The following is a 21,448-nucleotide window of genomic DNA, read 5'->3' as shown; positions in this document are numbered from 1 at the left end:
ACTCACCATGGCCAACTCACCATGGCCAACTCACCATGGCCAACTGGCCTCAGCCAACTCACCATGGCCAACTCACCATGGCCAACTCACCATGGCCAACTCACCATGGCCAACTGGCTGCAGCCAACTCACCATGGCCAACTCACCATGGCGAATTCACCATGGCCAACTCACCATGGCCAACTCACCATGGCCAACTCACCATAGCCAACTGGCTGCAGCCAACTCACCATGGCCAACTCACCATGGCCAACTGGCTGCAGCCAACTCACCATGGCCAACTCACTATGGCCAACTCACCATGGCCAACTCACCATGGCCAACTGGCCGCAGCCAACTCACCATGGCCAACTCACCATGGCCAACTCACCATGGCCAATTCACCATGGCCAACTCACCATGGCCAACTCACCATGGCCAACTGGCCACAGCCAACTCACCATGGCCAACTCACCGTGGCCAACTCACCATGGCCAACTCACCATGGCCAACTCACCATGGCCAACTGGCTGCAGCCAACTCACCATGGCCAACTCACCATGGTGAATTCACCATGGCCAACTCACCATGGCCAACTCACCATGGCCAACTCACCATAGCCAACTGGCTGCAGCCAACTCACCATGGCCAACTCACCATGGCCAACTGGCTGCAGCCAACTCACCATGGCCAACTCACTATGGCCAACTCACCATGGCCAACTCACCATGGCCAACTCACCATGGCCAACTGGCCGCAGCCAACTCACCATGGCCAACTCACCATGGCCAACTCACCATGGCCAATTCACCATGGCCAACTCACCATGGCCAACTGGCTGCAGCCAATTCACCATGGCCAACTCACCATGGCCAATTCACCATGGCCAACTCACCATGGCCAACTCACCATGGCCAACTGGCCACAGCCAACTCACCATGGCCAACTCACCATGGCCAACTCACCATGGCCAACTCACCATGGCCAACTCACCATGGCCAACTGGCTGCAGCCAACTCACCATGGCCAATTGGCTGCAGCCAACTTACCATGGCCAACTCACCTTGGCCAATTGGCCACAGCCAACTCACCATGGCCAATTGGCCGCAGTCAACTCACCATGGGACACCTTGCTGCGGGACAAGAGTTACACTAATATCAAAGAAATGGTGGAACAGACTCTTTTTAAAAAGGATGCAAAAGGAGGGACAAAACGAAACGTGAATGGCAAAAATTATATATAATTTTTAAATTTTATTTTAACTAATTAAATTGAATTTTTAGATTGTCCTGTGGAGAGGCTAGTTGTTCCGTGGTGAGTTGGCCTTGGCAAATGTTCCCATTACGATTTTAATAGCTTCAGGCTATGCTAAGCATGATTGGGGAGGACAAAAAAACCAAAACGGTTTGGTCTTTTTGGAATTGGGTTTAATCTTTTTTTTAAACTTTTGTGATGTGTGTTTTTAATGTTGTACGCCGCCCTGAGTCCTTTGGAGAAGGGCGGCATATAAATCCAAATAAACCTTAAACCTTAAACCTTAAACCAGTAAATGTCACAGTAACAAAATCTGGAAAGTCATATAGGTAACAATATTGGAGGCAGAGCTGTGGTTCCCTGCCATTTTTGTTTGTTTCCTATGTGGGGATCGATCCTATACCTTTTGTCTGTGCTTCAACCACTGATCGGAAGGAAGCCACGCTACTAGCCTCTAGCCATTGTCAGGCTGTCAGAAGATGCTCCAAGGTTCTCACACAGGTAGTCCTCGACTTACGACCACAATTAAGCCCAAAATTTCCACTGATAAACAAGACAGTGGTTAAGTGAGCTCCGCCCCATTTTACGACCTTTCTCGCCCCAGTGGTTAAGCGAATCACAGCAGTTGCTACGTTAGTAGCACAGTTGTTAAGCGAATCTGGCTTCCCCCGTTGACTTTGCTCGTGAGAAGGCCGCCAAGGGGGGATCACATGACCCTGCAACCCTCATAAAATATGAACCAGTTGCCAATTTTTGATCACATGACCATGGCAATGCTGCAACGGTCGTAAGTGTGAAAATCGGTCATCAGTCACTTTTGTCAGTGCTGTTGTAACTTGGAACGGTCACTAAAGGAGTGGCTGTAAGTTGAGGAGCATCTCTACAACCTCGGGGCCTAACGTCCTTTACGCTAGTGTTAGCTAGAGAGCAGGAATTAAAATGGAGGCCTTTGGACGCCCCTCCTCAATCTCATTGGCGTGATGTGACTGCCTTTCTTTTCAGTCATTCCTTACCACATCCTCCTCATCACTGGGAAAGAATACGACTCGAGCACCAGCAGCCGAGTTTTCATCATCATCATCGGTCCTCAGGAAAACTCGACCGGACACTTGTGGCTCGATCTCCCGGAAGGAAAAACCCAGTTCGCAGAGTCTTCTGTGGAGAAAGTCTCCGTTATGGGAATAGATGTCGGCGAAGTCAGAAAAATTGAGGTACGTCATAGGACTGACAAGAGCGATCAGTTAATTCCTTAAGTTCAGCATTGCCTAAAAAGAGACCGAGAAATTGCAGGCCTCCAGAGGATGTGGGTACTCTATCTCTGTAGGTTGTTTCAAAAGGGAAGGTTTTTTTTTCATTATTTTGTCAAGCAAGGGACATAGTAGGTACCATCAGGGGTGGGATTCAGCCAGTTCGGACTGGTTCGGGCAAACTGGATACTAATTTTACATCTGGTTCACCGAACTGGTAGCTGCAAGGCTGGCCCTGCCCACCCTCCTCTCCCCTCCCAGGAGTCTCCATGTGGCCCGTTTTGGGTGCCAGGTAAGTGCAGGCCCTGCCCGGAGGCTCTGGGAGGGCGAAAAATGTGCCTCCCGGAAGTTCCAGAAGTCTGGAAACAGGCTCATTTCCAAGCCTCCAGAGTCCGGGGGATGTTGTTTTCGCCCTCCCGGACGCTCAAGGAAAGCCTCTGGAGCCTGGGGAGGGCGAAAATACTCCCCACATGGTGCAGGAGGCTGAGTAAGCCACACCCACCATGGCCACACCCATCCAGGAACTGGGCAGAGAACCGATTGCTAAAATGTTTGAATCCCACCCCTAGGTAGGATATTGGTGCTGTGGTATTACTAGAAGAGGCAGGATGGTCTTTGGGGAGTTTGGGTTTTTAGAGAAGATTCTGGAAAAAATAATAATCAAGCAACAGATCCGCGAACACCTAGAAACAAGCGAAATGATAACTAGAAGCCGCCACAGATTTTTCAAAAATAAATGATGCCAGAGAAAGTTTATTACATTCTTTGACAAAGTGACTAAAATAATGGATCAGGGAGAGGGGTGGTATTTCCTTACCTTACCTTCCGGTTCGCAAATATGAGAGCGCGTACGCTCATCCTTCTGTGCGCGCACTTTGGCTTAAAAAAGTGTCTAAATGGGATGCCATGCAGCTGGAGCAGGTGGGCGGGGCCACCCATGATTTCTGCTACCGGTTCGGGTGAACTAGTCCAAACCGGCAGAATACACCTCTGTTCAGACCCCCCTTCTTCCCTCGCCCACACAGAACACGCTCCGGAACAATACTACTTTAACAGGATTTATTGCACAGACAGACAGACAGATCCTTGGCAGTAAACCACCATGACAAGGCTCACAGACACGAGGCACGATAGCAGCTATCCAGCATGCTACGTTTCCAAGACCAAACTTCTTGAATAATTCCTATGTTGACTTCTGCAAAGGGCGTATGCTCAGTCAATCCTTTTATAGCCTGAAGGGGAGTCTACTCATCAGCAGCTGAGAGCCCTTACCGCCGATAACTGTGCCCTTGCTCCCTGCGTCTGAGGGCGCGGCGGTAACGAGCATCCAAGAACTCCCTGCTGATCTCTGATTCACTGTCCCATGACTCCTCCCCACTGCTCCAAGGCATGGCATCAGGAGCCCCCCTCCTTTGGCTCTCACCGCTGCTCCATGCCTCAGGCGCCTCCTGGTGGCCAACCAGACTCTCCGATCCCTGCTCAGAGTCAGAACCCTGCCCAAGGTCCTCCTCATTCTCCAGAGCCGACTCATAGGGACCCTCACTCTCGGAGTCTGGTGGCAGCTCCAACAGCTCCTGCTGGGCCACAACACACCTCTGATCAGGGATATGCTGTGGACATTTGGACTTCAGTAAGGCATTTGACAAAGTAGACCACAGACTACTTCTTGGTAAGACAGAAAAAATGTGGGATAGATAGCATCACCATCAGATCGATTCGTAACTGGCTGATCAACCACACTCCGCATGCAGTCATTAACCAAACTACATGAAGGAAAATAAGCAATGGGGTTCCCCAAGGTTTTGCCATAGACTCAGAACTACTCTTCAACATCTCCATCAATGATTTGGATAAGGGAATAGGTAGGGAACTCACCAAATTTGCAGATGACACCAAGCTGGCAGGAATAGCCAACAATGCAGAAGATAGGCTGAAGATACAGAAGGATCTTGACAAACTTGAACATTGGTGCTATCTTACAAAATGAAATTCATGGTGATAAAAGTAAGATTCTACATTTAGGGAAACTCATCAAATTTGCACACAACCAGACAATTAATCCATGGAACAGTTTGTCTCCAGAACTTATGGGTACTCTAATACTGGAAGTTTTAAAGAAGAAACTGGACAGCCATTTGTTCAGAATGTTGTAGGACAGTGGCCCCAATCTTTTTGGCACCAGGGACCAGTTTCATAGAAGACAATTTTTCCATGGAGTGTGCGTGTGTCTCTCTCTGTGTGTATGGAAGAATATGCACCTAGATCCTGCATATGCTCAGTTTTGCTCTCCAGCCACTCACCTTCAACTGTGCAGCCCTGTTCCTAACAGGCAGGGGTGGGATTGAAAAGATTTAGCAACCGGTTTTCTGCATGGTGGCTGGGTGGGCGTGGACATGGGGATGTGGCTTATTTGGCCTCCTGCACCATGGTGGGGGAGGCATTTTTGCCCTCCCCAGGCTCCAGAGGATTTCCTTGAGCCTCCAGGAGGGCAAAAACGGCCTCCCTGTGAGCTCCAGAGGCCTGTTTCCGGACTTCTGGAACTTCCAGGAGGCCCATTTTTCACCCTCCCCAGGCTCTGGAGGGTTTTTATGAGCCTCCGGGAGGGTGAAAATGGCCTCCCCTGTGCTCTGGAGGCCCTCTGGAGGCTGGAAACAGCCTGTTTCCAGAGTTCCGGAGCTTCTGGGAGGGCTGTTTTTTCCCCTCCCAGAGCCTCCGCACGGGCCCTGAAATTACCTGGCAAGATGAACAGGCTGCGTGGAGACTCCTGGGAGGGGCGGGGCAGGCGGGGCTAGCCAGTCCTTCCTACTACCGGTTTGGCAAACCAGATGCAAAATTAGCATCCGGTTTCCTCTAACCAGTCCGAACCGGCTGAATCCCACCTCTGCTAACAGGCCAAGACTGGTACCAATCTAAGCCTGGCAGTTTAAGACTCCTGGTGTCTGGCTACCTGCTTGAACATTGGGGTTGAACTAGAAGACTTCTGACTTCCTTCCAATTCTATATTCATTCTGTATTCTGCGAACACTCCAAAATGATCTAATCTGAACAGCAGTATCTCTTAAGACAGGGATCAGCAAACTTAAACACTCAAAGAGCCATTTGGACCCGTTTCCAACAGACGAGAAAACACCGGGAGCCACAAAGGTCCTAACCGGAAGCTCCCTGTTCAATTCTGGAGCTGACCGGAAGTTCAGTTCCCCCACCATAGAGTCTCCTCCTAGCGTGGCGTACTTTTTCCTCTACCTGTCATAACCAAAAGCCCAACTCAGTTGTGGAGACAACTGGAAAACCCTCCCCTTGCCATAGAGTCTTCTCCTGGCGCACTGTGCTTCTCTCCCACCCCCACCCCATTGGAAGCCCCACTCAAAATTGTGGCTCCGACCGGTGACGGAGCCGCAACAGAGGGAGGAAAGAGCCACATGCGGCTCCAGAGCCGCAGTTTGCTGATCCCTATCTTAAGAGATCAGAAAGAGACTCCTGAGGATTGCTATCCCAAATCAAATAGAGATTAGGGAAAGCCAATTTATGGTATAATCTAGTGGCATGATGGCGAACCTATGGCAGGTGTGTCACCTGCGGCACACAGAGCTCTCTCTGAGGATACACAAGCTGTCGCCCAGCTCAGCGCATGCGTGCCCACCTCCCACTGACCAGCTGATTTTCGGGTCTCTGCCACACATGCGGGAAATGCACGCGCATGCATGAGGGGTCACGCACACATGCACGGGGACAGGGGGAGTGCAGGGGGAGTGTAGAGGGAGTGCGACGCGCCCTCCTCCCCCGTACTCCATTTTTGGTACCAGAAGGCTTCAGGGAAGGCCTCCAGGGGAGGCCCGGGGAGGCCTTTTTCTCCCTCCTGGAGGCCCAAGGAAAGCCTCCAGAGCCTGGGGAGTGTGAAAACACCCCACCCCGCCATAGTGTGTGTATGTTTTGCTTGCGCATGTGTGGGGGGTCACGGGTGCATTATGGGTAGGGCACATGTGCACAAAAAGGTTAGCCACCACTGATCTAGTGTTTCTCAATTTGGCGGCTTTAAAATGTGTGGACTTTAATTCCCAGAATCCCCCAGCCAGCCAGTTCTGGGAGTTGAAGTCCGTAGAACGTTGCCAAGATTGAGAATCACTACTCTAAACTATTCGTTACAAGTCCTTTAATGGCCTTGCCGAAAATTATTTTGCTGCGGGTGTGTGTGTGTGTGTGTTTTGCACGAGGCACTGCTCCTTCCATCGTTCTTTTTCTATTTTCTTTCTTTTGTTGTTGTTGTTTTGAAAAGAGAAAAAAAAGGAACCTTTGACAAAAAAAATCATAAATGGCCCACAGTGAGAAACGCTTCATGTATAATTTCCTTGCTCAACATGGAAATTGTTTTCACAGCTTCTCTTGAGACACCTCATACAGGAGGGCATTAATCACGGCTCATAAGCAATGTGCAGTGATCAGAAGTCACAGGGCAGGAATATTTATGTAACAAATGGTTGGAAGGACAGCTTTTACCCAAACCGTCTCTGGTCTCATCTCAAAACTCCTATATGTCTTTTTCTCAAGATGGTTTGTTGCAATGGTCCATAAATGGAGACGGGTCTTACCCCTGGGGTGAAATTCAGCAGGTTCTGACAGGTTCTGGAGAACCGGTAGCAGAAATTTTGAGTAGTTTGGAGAACCGGCAAATGCCACCTCTGGCTGGAGCCAGAATAGGGTGGGAATGGAGATTTTGCAATATCCTTTTCCCCAGGAGTAGGGTGGTGTTAGATCAGGTAATGGATAGGCACACACAGGCTAACGGTAACAACAGCTCTTTATTAAATGCAACGAGTGAGAACAATCCAGCGAAGGTTGAGTCTGACAGCAGCCCTTTTAGAGGGAATTGTCAGACCCTTCGACCAATGAGATTAAACCTCTGTTCCTACCGGAACAGAGGATCTTGGTGAAAACCACTATAGTTGAAGCTAGTATGTAACAGGTGGGAATGGGGATTTTGCAGTATCTTTCCCCCAGGAGTGGGGAGGAAATTGAGATTTTGCAGTATCTTTCCCCCTGGAGTTGGGTGGGCATAGGGATTTTGCAATATCCTTTTCCCCAGGAGTCAGGTGGGAATGAAGATTTTGCAATATCCTTCCCCCTGGAGTTGGGAGGGCATGGGGATTTTGCAGTCCTTCCCCTGCCATGGCCACCAAGCCACGCCCACAGAACCGGTAGTAAAAAAAATGAATTTCACCACTGCCCTCCCCCCTCCCAAACCCTGGAGGTATGGCTCTGAATCGATCCACAAATTGCCATTAAATAATCATATTTTACAAGAAAAAATGTAGCAATTATCAAACACACAGGGAGTGAACTGATTACCTCCATTAATATAAATGTAAGTAATTAATAATTTAATTCAAATTAGGTCTAGCTCCTGTTCCACCTAATCTTTAGAGCATGCACTTTTGGACCCGAGAAAATGTCTGTGCCTTGTGCTTCAATGATAATCAACAAAACTGCTATTGCAAGATAGGTGCCACTTCATATTAGCTTCTTCCACCGTTTATCCTTAAACTAGCTGATAACCTGGCATTGCCTGGGTATTTATTTATCCCAATCCTGTATTAGACAGCGATGTCAAGTGGCAACGTAAGTGCAGAATGGGGCTGACCTTCCTTCTTCCATTAACGTCGCCACAATTCCTGAAGAAGCGATGGGAAGAGCAACTTCTCACTGAGCCCTGATTTCGGCGACAATGAAATTAATTAAAAATGTTTTCCCTGTGTCCCCAGAAGCATAATTTCTAAGGTTGGATTTTCCCCCTTAACAGAGGGAGCCCCCTTGAGGAGGAACGTGAAGCCATTACCATGGCAACTCCACTGCACTGTACAGTAGAAGCCATTTAAGGCAGTTCAGTAGAAGCCATTTTAAGGCACAGCAGGCTGTATCTTAACAGAACACACACCTGAGATTTGTTAGGGGTATCTTACCTCCCACAGTATTTTTTTTCCAGAGGGTAAGTCAACTGTGTACCAAGTTTGGTTGAAATTGCTCAAGGCATTCCAGAGTTATGCTGGTACACACACACACACACAAGCACACCCACCCACAGCCATTTTTATATTTATAAATAGTAGACTTTTCCAACTTTTCCACCTTGTGGGGCGGGGGCGGGGGGCTGTGAGTGGCAGGCGTACAAGCATGAATGGCACTTCACATGCAAGTATAAGCACCCTCTGCTCGTGAGTGGAGCTCACACAAATGCAAGGGCCCATTGCTCATGAGAGTGGAGCTTCTTGCACAAGCACAAGGGCCCCACCACTCACAAGAGTGGAGTTTTGCGCAGGCACTTGCCCTTGGCTTGCGCTGCCCGGTTTCAAACAGACCACGGCCCTGTAGTAGTAGCCCATGGTCCATGACTTGGGGACCCCTGCAGTAGATAGCAACATATGGGGAGTTCATGACTTACCACCATCCCTTTAGTAATTGTTCAAAATTACTACAGTACTGAAAAAGTAACTTCTATGTATGACCATTCTTCCTCCTCCTCCTCCTCTTTCTCCTCCTCTTCTTCTTCTTCCCCTGTTCCTCTTCCTCCTCCTCTTCTTCTTTCTTCTCCTTCTCCTCCTCCTCTCTTCTTCTTCTTCCTCCTCCTCCTCCTCTTCTCCTCCTCCTTCTCTTTCTCCTCCTCTTCTTCTTCTTTCCTCTTTCTTCTTTCTCCTCCTCCTCCTCCTCCTCGTCCTCCTCCTCCTCCTGCTGAGAATTTAAGAAATAGACTCTGCCTGTGTTACATAACCATAACTCATCCTTATACACCAATTTTGCTTCCTTTACCAATTAGGTGCATCTTTGGAGGCAGGATTTAAAACAGCAAAACTGTGTTTTGCCTTACGTAAATCCTCAGACCCAGAAAAGCTCGGCTTCGCCTCCATTTAATTAAACTGTGCCTGACTGTTTTACAGCCTGACAAGGCTAAACAGGGTTAGCAAAAATAAATAAAACGAAACAGATTTTGGTTTACATGTAAATATATTTCATTATAAAACCCAAGGGGAGAATGTTAACGCTTTCTTGTGTTGCGCTGACAGGAGTTTGACGTGCCAGCTTTTTCAGACTAACAAGCGATTCAGCCCCAAAGTTTGACATTATTCCAAGTGGATTAGTGACTTCCTTGATGCAAGGAACATGAAGGTTGAACCTTCCGTGTAAAACATAATTTATCCAGCTTGGCGGGAAAGAATTAAGTCTGGAAAGTCCACCGTAAAAGCTTTCAAGAGTTCTGCTTCAGTGTAGGCCTCAACCTGTTATTTGGGGTCATTTAGTCAAAGTGAAGGATTTTTGGGATACTGCCTTCCGGAATCTAGGCCATGCTAAGAACTCACCACTTCTAAAAATAGGACAAAGTAAAATAAAATCAGGCTGTTGAGCTCAGAACCGAATCTGAAGTGCTATTTTTCTTAATCTTTATGCATTTAGTGTGCCACAGAACTATTCAGATAGTCCTCGACTTACAACATTGCATTTAATGACCACTTGAAGGTACAACGATACCGAAATAAAGTGACTTGGGAACATTTTTCACACTTTCAGAGCCTCTGTGGCACAGTGGTTAGAGTGCAGTACTGCAGGCTACTTCTGCTGACTGCCAGCTGCCAGCAGTTTGGCAGTTCGATCCTGACCAGCTCAAGGTTGACTCAGCCTTCCATCCTTCCGAGATCGGTAAAATGAGAACCCAGATTGTTGGGGGCTAACTTTGTAAACTGTTTAGGGAAGGCTGTAAAGCACTGTGAAGCACAGTGGTGAGTTGCAGGCAGTACATCCTGGTACGGGCGTACCGGAGCCTACCCGGAGCACCGGGTACTGTTCTGGTACGGTGCTCCGGAGGGCCCACTTGTCCACCCGAGCTCCTTACCTGTCCTTTAAGCCTTTGGCGCTTCCGCTCACGGGCATGGCACGTATGGCGCCTGCGTGACGCTCCACCAAGCAGCTGGAGCGTCGGTGAGGCTTGTGGAGGCGTCGCAGACAGGTACGATGCATGCAAATGCCACGCACATCCATGTGGGTGACACCGGGCCCATTCCAACTGTACCAGTTGGAACGGGATCCGGAACCCACCCCTGGTGAAGCGGTATATAAATCTGCTATTGCTATTGTTATCGTAACTATTGCCGCATCCCCATGGTCCTGTAATGAAATATATGGATGCTTGGCAACTGACTCATATTTACGACGGTTGCAGGTGATCCGGGATCACCTTTTGCGACCTTCTGACTTGGGGAAGCCAGATTCATTTAACAACCATGTGACTCACTTAACCACGATTCACTTAACAACCAAGAAAGGTCGTAAAATAGGGGAAATTCACTTGGCAAACATCTCACTTAGCAACAGAAATCTTGGGCTCAGTTGAGGTCATAAGTCGAGGACTGCCTGCATTCCATTCGCAGGTGGACTTTTGTTTCCCCTATTTTTTTTTATCCTTCCAAATGCATTAGCTTGATTTTAGCTTTAGCTTACAGTACAATTTTTTCTGTATTTGGTAACTCAGAATGGCAGGAAATTGTCAATGCAGTCTGCCCACCTTTTATAAAATAGGTTAGGAAAAAGCAAGACATTTCAAAGTATGCTCACAAAACCCGGGCAAAGAAAAAAGGACAGGTTCCAGAGACAGAACTGTCAAAAGATATAATATTTTCTTTTTTGCTTTATTTCTGCCACAGTTCAAGAATTTGAGCATCAGCATTTCCCCCACCCCCACAGGTGATTATCTCTATTTTTTTGCAGCTGTGCAGGTATTAGCAGGGAAATAACACCCTTCCATAGACGGTTAGATTGAAACAATCAAGTCATCATTAAAAAAAAAAACATGCAGGGTGGGAGACAGATGTGAGTTTCTTGGTTTAAATAAAGTGGTCTCCTTGGGGTGGGAGGTTATTAAAATGTTGAAAACTAGACGGGGCAGTAATCTTTCCATCAGGCGTGAAAAAGGCAATAGTGCTTTTGCTAATAATGAACTTTTGCTTTGAACAGGATTTACAACCATTCCTTATTTACACAAGCAGTTTATTAGAACTGACTGAGAATGGTTTCCTTGAAGCAATTGGGGTAGCTAATTATACTGATAAGAATACACCCATGATTAATCTTTCAAGTAATTTAATAGGGATGCCTGATGAATTCTGCAGGAAGCTGCTTTGTCTTTAAAAACACGTTTCTCCTTTTCTCCTCCAGGGAAACATAATATTCTGCCTTTTTAATATTTCCTAGAATATTTCATTCTTCTAGGAGGGTGGGTGGGTGGGTGCTAACTTCCTATAGTATTGCACCTTTCAGGGTCAAGATCTATTGTGCTAGTTCAAACATTAAAGATCAATATTAACACTGATGATGTTATTGTTAGGAATGTAAGCTAACAGTTGGGTCAGCAATATATAAACCATGATGGTAGTACTGTAGCTTTAAGTACTGCTGTAATGTGATTGGTTGCTGTTACCTCAAGCAGCCATAAGAGGGAGCCAGAATGACTGTTACCTCTCTGTTTGTTAGATGCTGATCGGTGAATAGATACTGTATCGTGAGTTACTGTGAGTTTTGCTACTCTTAGCGACTTTGTGCGCTGAACTGATTATATGATACTGGACTGTGTTTGAAGGATCACTCCTTAACTGAGAACATTGATAACTGGACTGACTGAACCGTGTATGACTTGGACTGTTTGATGAACTTTGAATACCTCTATTTTCCACATAAGTAAAATACTATTACTTTTACTATTCGGTGTCCCTGTATGCTGGTTTGTGCGCGTTCTTCCATACCACTCTCATTACGCTTCTCTGCACACTCCCTCTCCTAACAGAGAGATTGCTTACCTAACAGTTATCTAATTAGGGTAACAAAGCGACTGCAAGAAAACAAGCAAGCTCAGAGAGCGCCAGGGACCCCTCAATTTCTCCTTAGTTCTAGGTTGTTCCTCTCGTTCATTAGTTTCCATCCATTGCTTCTTGTCCTGCCTTCAGCTGGCAGCACCTTCAAAGCATCATATACCTGCATTTGAGATTGGAACTCCTGGGATATCACTGTAGTTCTCGCCAGTGAGAAACCAACCACCTGCAGAAGAAGCATAGCAGCAGAAGTAAAAGAAAAAAATGATAGCGTGGGAAAAAACTTTTGGATATACAATAGGACTTGAGAAGTGGCAGCAATTATGGGAAAGGAATTCTAAATTAACAATGGCAACAGCATATAAAGAGAATTTGTATAAAATGTTTTATAGATGGCATATGTCACCCGGAAAGATTGGCAAAAATGTTTCAAGATAAATCAACCGTTGGAAACGTCACCAGACACCGGGATCATATTATCATACGGGGTGGACCTGTGCAGAGGCAAAAAAATGTTGGGCAAAAATTCGCATGTGGTTGGAAAGGATGATGCAGAAGCATATTGATTTAAAGCCAGAACTGTTTTTGTTGGGTGTTTTCCCGGAGAAATATAGTAAAGAAAATGTATATTTAATTATTCGTGTTAATAACTGCCGCTAGAATTGTATTTGCACAAGATTGGAAAATGGCAAAAAAATTCCCTCAGAGGGAGAGGTAATTAAAAAAAATGTTAAGATTGTGCAGAAATGAACAGATTAACGTTGGCAATCAAAGAGAAGGAAGAATCAGGGTATTATAAGATATGGGGATGTTTTTTATCACTGGATAGAAAATAAATATAGACAAAAAGAAACAGAAAATTGAATAATTTAGAAAAGAACGCAGAATTATAGGGGAATTAAAAGGCAATTGACATGTAAATGTAAAGGCAAGATAAAAATAGATTAAAAATTATGTAACTGTTACATATGATGACACAAAGACTATACCCAGATGACACACTGTAAGATTAATGATGTAAGAATGGTTATGGATTTTTTTTTTTAGCATAGCAGCTCAATCTTTGCTGTGTTTCCTCTAAAGCAGCAGATGCGCTAACTCACTTCTGAAGGGCATCGGCCGATAAGAGGAGCATCCATCTTGAGTTGACATCATCCTTACTCTAAAAAAGGCCTAATCTACCTTATAGTTTCTTCCAAAACTGGCCAGGCAAGAAGCTTTAGGAGTTCACAAATCACATGCCATATAAAAACCAATACAGTCCTAGGGTGCATAAACAGAGGGATAGAATCAAGATCACGTGAAGTGTTAATACCACTTTATAATGCCTTGGTAAGGCCACACTTGGAATACTGCATTCAGTTTTGGTCACCACGATGTGAAAAGGATGTGGAAACTCTAGAAAGAGTGCAGAGAAGAGCAACAAAGATGATTAGGGGACTGGAGGCTGAAACATATGAAGAACGGTTGCAGGAACTGGGTATGTCTAGTTTAATAGAAAGAAGGACCAGGGGAGACATGATAGCAGTCGTCCAATATCTCAGGGGTTGTCACAAAGAAGAAAGAGTCAAGCTATTCTCCAAAGCACCTGAGGGCAGGACAAGAAGCAATGGGTGGAAACTAATCAAGGAGAGAAGCAACTTAGAACTAAGGAGAAATTTCCTGACAGTTACAACAATTAATCAGTGGAACAGCTTGCCTCCAGAAGTTGTGAATGCTCCAACACTGAAAATTTTAAGATGTTGGATAACCATTTGTCTGAAGTGGTGTAGGGTTTCCTTGCCTGAGCAGGGGGTTGGACTGGAAGACCTCCAAGGTCCCTTCCAACTCTGTTATTCTATTTTATAATGACTCAAGCATCAGTGAGGGGCAGAGGTGAATTGCTGCTGGCATTACTGCCAGTTCGGTGCACAAAATATTTGTGTATCTTTTTTAATAATGTGGTGATCAAAACTGGATGCAGTATTCCAGGTGTGGCCTGACTAAGGCTTTATAAAGCGGTACAAGATCATGTGATCTTGATTCTATCTCTCTGTTAATGCAACCTAGTATTGCATTGTCTTTCCTGGCTGGAGCTGCACACTTCTGGCTCATATTTATGTGATTGTCCACCAGAACTCCAAGATCCTTTCACAGTTACCGTTATTGAGCCAGGCTTCACCTGATTGGTACCTGTACATTTTTTCGATGAAAACAACCCAACGCGCAAACCGAAAGTTTGGGAACAGACTTCCGGTTTGCGCGTTGGGCCATTTTTCTACCTCCGGAGGCTTCAGAGAAGCCTTCTGAAGCCGCCGGAGGGCAAAAAACAGCCCTACGGGCAACCCGGAAGTCCATTCCTGAACTTCTGGTTTGCCTGTTTGGCCATTTTTCGCCCTCCAGCGGCTTCAGGTGGCTTCCCTGAAGTCTCCGGAGGGAGAAAAATGGCCTATGGGCAACCCAGAGGTTCGGGAACGGACTTCCGAGTTGGCCATAGGGCCATTTTTTGCACTCCGGAGGGTCTCCGGCAGTGCGGGGAAAACCATTTGCACCCTCCCCAGGCTCTCAGAAAGCCTCTGGAGCCTGGGGAGGGTGATAAACGGGTCCATTGCATGCCAAAAGCGGGGGGAGGGCAGGGGCCACACACGCATAGAATTATGGGTGTGGGCACACCCACACAGGGACCCCCTGCGCTCCCCCCACTTTTGGCATGTGATGGCAAAAAAGTTATCCATCACTGCTACAACAGAATTCTTTGCTCTTTTCTGTTATCCTCAGTTTTAATTCTTTCCTGTTAGATATTTAAGGAATCCCACCCATGTTCATTAGGACCAAGTTGGTAACCTGTTCCTATCTCTCCTAGATTGGCCATGATGGGGCTACGCCCGAAAGCTCCTGGCTCTTGGATGAATTCAGTGTCACAGTGCCAACTAAGGGTGTGATATACACTTTTGTTTGCAAGTGCTGGCTGGCTCAGGACAGGGGAGATGGTCTCACGTCACGTGTCTTCAACATCCTGGATGCGGATTGCATCAATATTGGCCTAAAGGTTAGTCTTACTGAAAGAACTTCTCTCGTTTGAAGCAAACAGGTTGCAGATAGTCCTCAACTTACAACCATTTTAATGACCGTCTAAATAGCAGTAGCACTAGCACTTAAATTTATATACTGCCCCTTGATGCTTTACAGCATTCTCTGGGGAGATGGTTTACAGAGTCAGCCTATTGCCTTGATGGTGAACCTATGGCAAGGTGTTGCCCTGTCAGCTGACTTCGGTCTTCTTTTGAGGCCATTTTTCATTCTCCGGAGGCTTTCTTGAAGCCTTTGGAGCACGAAAAACCAGTCCTACGGGCAAACTGGGAGTTTGGGGACGTACTTCCGGTTTGCTCATAGGGCCAGTTTTAGCCCTCTGGAGCATTCAGGGGAGCCTCCTGAAGCCCCTGAAGGCTCCGGAGGACAAAAAACACCCCTATGGACAAACTTCCAGTTTGCTCGTAGGGTCGTTTTTTGCCCTCCGGAGCCTTCAGGGAAGCCTCCTGAAACCTCCAGAGGGCTAACCGGAAGTTTAGAAACGGACTTCCAGTTTGCCTGTAGGGCTGGTTTTTTGTGATCCGGAAGCTTCAGGGAAGCTTCTGAAGCCTCCGGACGACCTCCCAAAGGCCTCTGGGGGCGGGGAGGCAGGGGGAGGCTGTTTTTGCCCTCCCTAGGCTCCTACAAAGCCGCTAGAGCCTGGCGAGGGGAGAATATGAAAAGTCAGAGGAGTGGGAACGAAGTGCAATTTGTCAGCTGATTCCAAAACATGTTTTGCAATGCAGAAATTATTTTCATCTCCAGAGTTACTTCATTCTCCTCTTTCACACCTGACAGAAACTCAGCTACAGTATATAAGCAGGTCAATTTTGCACTGTAAAGCCAATTAATGATTGCAGGATTCCCCTATCCAGCCCATCCTATTTTAAAGATGGTGGCTTGGCATTTGTTGGTTGGCTCTATTTTAGTTTTTACTTGGGTGGGTTTGTGGGGTGTGGGGTTCCCCCCCCTTTTTTTTGGCTAAACATGAACTTCTATTTTCCGCAGATTCTCTATGAAGTGACTGTGGAGACTGGGGATTTGTCACAGGCTGGGACGGACACCGGCATTTTTTTCACATTCTTTGGATCCAGTGGGTGTTCCGAAGAAATTCAGCTGGAAAAAATCGGAAACAGGTAACAGGCACTTCAGCAGCAATAATAATAATAATAATAATAAATTTTAATTTATAAACCGCTCCCATTCCTAAACAGGACTCGGGGCGGTGTACAGTCATATTAAAACAGTATGAATACAAAATATAGATATACTTAAATATACAAATAGGTAACTGGAGGAGGTAGGATATGCACTGTACAATATTTGAATTAAAATACAAATAAACATTAAAATTACCCTTAAAAACTACCCAATAAGATGTTTGCCAGGAGGTTAAAAATGGGACTATAAATCAGTTAAGCCAGCTAATTGGAACAGGTGGGTCTTAAGCTTCTGTCGGAGGGAGCGGAGGTCGGTAATAGTTCTAATATCGGGGGGGAGGTCATTCCAGAGGGTTGGGCCCATCACAGAGAAGACTCTGCTCCTGGGCGCCGCCCGTTGACACTGTTTAGTGGACGGCACCCGGAGGAGTCCCTCCCTGTGAGAGCGGATTGGTCGCAGGGATATATGAGGTGAGATGCGATCCCGCAGGTAACTAGGTCCCGTGCCATGGAGCGCTTTGAAGATAGTAACCAACACAATGCAAAACATCCCCATCTCGCTCTCCAGCTAGGTAGGCCTCTTCCAACTGGCTCTCTTGATCCAAGGTATTTGGAGAGTAGCAGCCCCTGGAAGGTGACTTTAAATTTACCTGTGTTGTGCTAAAAATCTGCCATATAATTTCTCAGAAGTATCCTTTCCCTTCGAATGCAGTTTCCTGCCATCGAGGCCAACAGCCAATAGAAGAAAATTCTCATTCCGTGAGAACTATCAGGAGAAAGAATGTCAAATAATTTTAGTCCTCGAATTATGATTGTCAGGGTTCCAAATAGCATCCAAAAGTAAATCAGAGCCCAAGGCAAATTATTCCTCAAAGTTCCGATTTATTAAGAGAGCCATGTTGGCACATCTGGGAAAACCCGAATCTAAAAGCTTTCCCGGTTTTCCCCATCTAGTTGAAAGTTCCAGACCTTGCCCCCACACCCACAAGTCCATCACAAGGTCTAATCTTCCACTGCCACGCTGGCAGCTTCACCCATTCAATTCCAGTCAGATGCAGAGGTGCAAAGGCAAAGGATGACCTTGGCTTTCTGGAAAGAATTTTGTTATGGCTACCTATCATCCAATTCCATACAATTCCCCCTCCCATTTTCCCACAATAGAAAATGCATAGTAGAATAATAGAAAGTGTGGCAGACCTGAGATCCACCAGAAAATATGGCTGCAAGCCTGACTACAATTGAGCCCAAAATTTCTGTTGCTAAGCAAAATGGTTGTTAAGTGAGATTTGCCCCACTTTACGGCCTTTCTTGCCACAGTTGTTGTGAATCCGTGCAACCCCTACAACAGCCAATAGAATACATGTTCTTGCACAGGAACAGGAAGCTCAAGTGCAAAGCCCAACAGAAGGTATAGATAACTGTTGTGACCCAACAGGAGCCGTTGGAGCTTCCACCAGACTCTGACAGTGAGGGGCCTTATGACTCGGCTCTGGAAGATGTGGAGGGCCCTGGACAGGGTTCTGACTCCGAGCAGGGATCAGAGAGGCTCGTTGGCCACCAGGAGGCACCTGAGGCATGGAGCAGTGGTGAAAGCCAAAGGGAGTGTGCTCCTGACCTCATGCATTGGAGCAGTGGAGAGGAGACAAGGGAGGTGGTTTTGGATGCCCGGCAACGGAGGCCTAATAGACGTAAAGAACAGCTATGCAGTTACAGGAGATAATTGGACCCAGGTGGTTGCAATTAGGCTCCTCTCAAGACTGTATAAAAAAATGACACTGCGCAAACTGTTTGCAGGAATCAACTTATTTACCAGAGCTGGAGAAGCTATCAGGCCTTGTCTTATCTTGGCAGTCTGGATTGCTGCCAAGGTCTCATCTGTGCTCGATTGCTGCCAAGGTCTAGTCTGTGTGTTAATAAATCATCGTGCAGTATCTTTGTCTCGGCGTGTTTGGTGTATGAGAAGGGGGGATCAGAACAGATAACCTCCACTCTCAACTCCATGTGGTCAGCTGCATCAGAACTATGGGCTGGGTGGTCCTGCTTCATCTATAAATGGACCCACTTTCCAATCAGCCTCCAGCCTCCATTTTGTCTCCAGTGCCTTTCTCCTGGCTTGGAACTGGACCTGGATATTTCTTCCAACAATTGTTAAATCCTAAACCACTGGAGTTTTTTTGGGGGGTGGAGGAAGGTGGGGATGGGGGCTTAGGGAAAGACAGAAATTCTTAAACTCTGGGGTGGGGGAAGAAACATTGTCTTTCCTATTACTTCAACCTGTTCACTTTTTCCCCTCTGTGGCTTAGTCTGACTGATGTTAGAGCTCCGGAATCGCTAGCAAAGCGAAGTAATTTTCTTCGTTTGTTATTTACCATATTTTTCAGACTATAAGATGCACCGGTGTATAAGACACACCAAGATTTCGAAGAGTTAAGTAAGAAAAAAAGTTTTTGTCCTCCCCGGCCCTCAGGAGCACTCTACAGGCTTCAGCAGGGCTGAAGGGAGGCAAAAATGCCCCCATTTTGGCAAAAAAACAGGCAGAAAACAGGCCGTTTTTCACAAAATGGTATTTTTGCCTTCCCGCAGCCCTGCTGAAGCCTGCAGAGTGATTCTGAGGGGTGGGGGAAGGCAAAGACGCCTCATTTTTTGCGAAAAATGAGAAGAAAATGGGCCATTTTTCGCAAAAACGGGGGCATTTTTGCCTTCCCCTGCCTTGCTGAAACCTGCAGAGAGTGCTTCTGGGGGGAAAACAGCCCATTTTTTGCTTGTTTTTTGCAAAAGTGGGATGTGAGGTGGGGCTTCGTGAGGCCAAAAATGGCTGTATTTGGTGTATAAGAAGCACCAACATTTCCACACTCTTTTGGGGTGGGAGGATGGTACGTCTTATAGGCCAAAAAATATGGTAATCTTAGTTTGAAGGCAAGACGCTGAACCAGGAATAGTTTTCTGGAGATTACATTAGTGCTTTAATCCCAAACTGAGGGAGAGTTTGGTGTAGTGGTTAAGGCACCAGGCTAAGAACCAGGAGATCGTGAATTCTAGTCCCGCTTTGGGCATGAAGCCAACTGGGTGACCTTGAGCCGGTCATTTTCTCTCAGCCATAGAAGGAGCCATGGCAAACTACTCCCAACATATTGCCAAGAGAACTATAGGGAATTGTGCAGGCAGTCACTGGGAATCCATCCATTTCAAAACACCAAAGAAATAACTCCAAACTATAATTCCGTTATATGCAAACTCCTGATTACGCTGCCAAACTTTGATGGCAAGATTGCTACAAAATCAGCGGCAGAGTTGTCACTGTTATGTTGAAGTGCAAAATCATAAATATTGTTGTGCATGTCTTAAAATAAACACTTAGCCTAATAAAAATACTAAGAGCTTCCCCCAAACACCAAAGCCTAACAAAAGCCAACAAGTTTTTCAAATGCATTTTTCTTAGTGGGTCACAAGTGCCGTAGAGATGCAAGACAGGTTTGCAGAATGATTTGGGTGGCATATCAATTAAACAAACAACGATTGCATAAACTGAGCACAAAGACTGTTGTGCAACACACTCAGTTGTAGATTTATTTATTAAATTTATATGCCGCCCATCTCTGTATCAAGGACTCTGGGGGGTTTACAAAAATAACAGAGTTGGAAGGGACCTTTGAAGGTCTTCTACTCCAACCACTTGGTCAAGCAGGAAAACCTATATCCTATTTCAGACAAGTGACTGTCCAGTCTCTTCTTTAAAATCTCCAGTGATGCAGCACCCACAACTTCTGGAAGCAACGTTGTTCTACTGATTAATTGTTCTAATTGTCAGGAAATTTATCCTTATTAATAAAGGAGTATATTTATAGCTCAGGGTTGACATGAGAGGTCCTTGGTGCTCTCTGAGCGTGCTTGTTTTCTTGCAGAGGGTTTATTACCCCAAACTAGGTGGTTTAATAGTGGACAGGCTCACATGGCTTGAGTTCCTGAGCATAAAAGGGCGGAGATGCTGAGAGTCCCTGGGTTTTATGCCCTCTCTGGGACCCCACCTTTCTGTTTCCTGTTCCTGGGTAAGGAATCTAATAAAATGAAATTCAATGGTGAAAAGAGTAAGGTTCTACATTTAGGCAAGAAAAACGAAATGCACAGGTACAGTATAGGTGGTACCTTGCTCAATAGTAGTAACTGTGCGAGGGATCTTGGAGTCCTAGTGGACAACCATTTAAATATGAGCCAGCAGTGTGCAGCAGCTGCCAAAAGATCATGTGAAGTGTTAATACCACTTTATAATGCCTTGGTAAGGCCACACTTGGAATACTGCATTCAGTTTTGGTCACCAAGATGTGGAAAAGATGTGGAGACTCTAGAAAGAGTGCAGAGAAGAGCAACAAAGATGATTGCGACCTATCCGCTCACACAGAGAGGGGCTCCTCCTGGTGCCGTCTGCTAGTCAATGCCAGCGGGCGACACCTAGGAGTAGATCCTTCTCTGTGATGGGCCCAACCCTCTGGAATGACCTCCCCCCAGACATTCGAACTACCACCGACCTCCGTTCCTTCCGGCAAAAGTTAAAGACTCACCTGTTTCAATCAGCTGGCCTGGCACTTTCTTAGTTTTACCTCCCAGGGATTTATTTTATTTTAGGGTTTGGGGTTTTAATTGTGATGTTTTAAGACTAGAATTATTTATTTCTTAGTACAGCCTATTTCCCCCTCCAAATGTATCTTAAATGTAGTTTAAATGTATTTAATTATTATGAATGATTTTATTATATTGACTGTACACCGCCCCGAGTCCCTTTTTGGGAGAGGGGCGGTCTAAAAATCTAAGAAATAAATAAAATAAATAAAGATTAGGGGACTGGAGGCTAAAACATGAAGAACGGTTGCAGGAGCTGGGTATGTCTAGTTTAATGAAAAGAAGGACTAGGGGAGACAT

The 21,448-nt window shown here is 46.2% G+C and overlaps 1 protein-coding gene across 1 annotated transcript in view; it reads left to right on the top strand.

Annotated features, from left to right (window-relative positions):
- Nucleotides 1–21,448, top strand: part of LOXHD1 (lipoxygenase homology PLAT domains 1) — a gene marked incomplete at its 5' end in the record, with an annotated part of 213,163 nt that overhangs the window by 157,003 nt on the left and 34,712 nt on the right. The window contains 3 exons of the mRNA XM_081940466.1: nucleotides 2,237–2,445; nucleotides 15,169–15,354; nucleotides 16,383–16,510. Coding sequence (XP_081796592.1) covers nucleotides 2,237–2,445; nucleotides 15,169–15,354; nucleotides 16,383–16,510 — 523 coding nt within the window. The remainder of the gene's footprint in view (nucleotides 1–2,236; nucleotides 2,446–15,168; nucleotides 15,355–16,382; nucleotides 16,511–21,448) is intronic.

This window comes from Natrix helvetica (genome assembly GCF_964273705.1).
Source record: "Natrix helvetica genome assembly, chromosome: 2".
Lineage (NCBI taxonomy): Eukaryota > Metazoa > Chordata > Lepidosauria > Squamata > Natricidae > Natrix > Natrix helvetica.
This window is presented reverse-complemented; position numbering and strand designations above follow the sequence as displayed.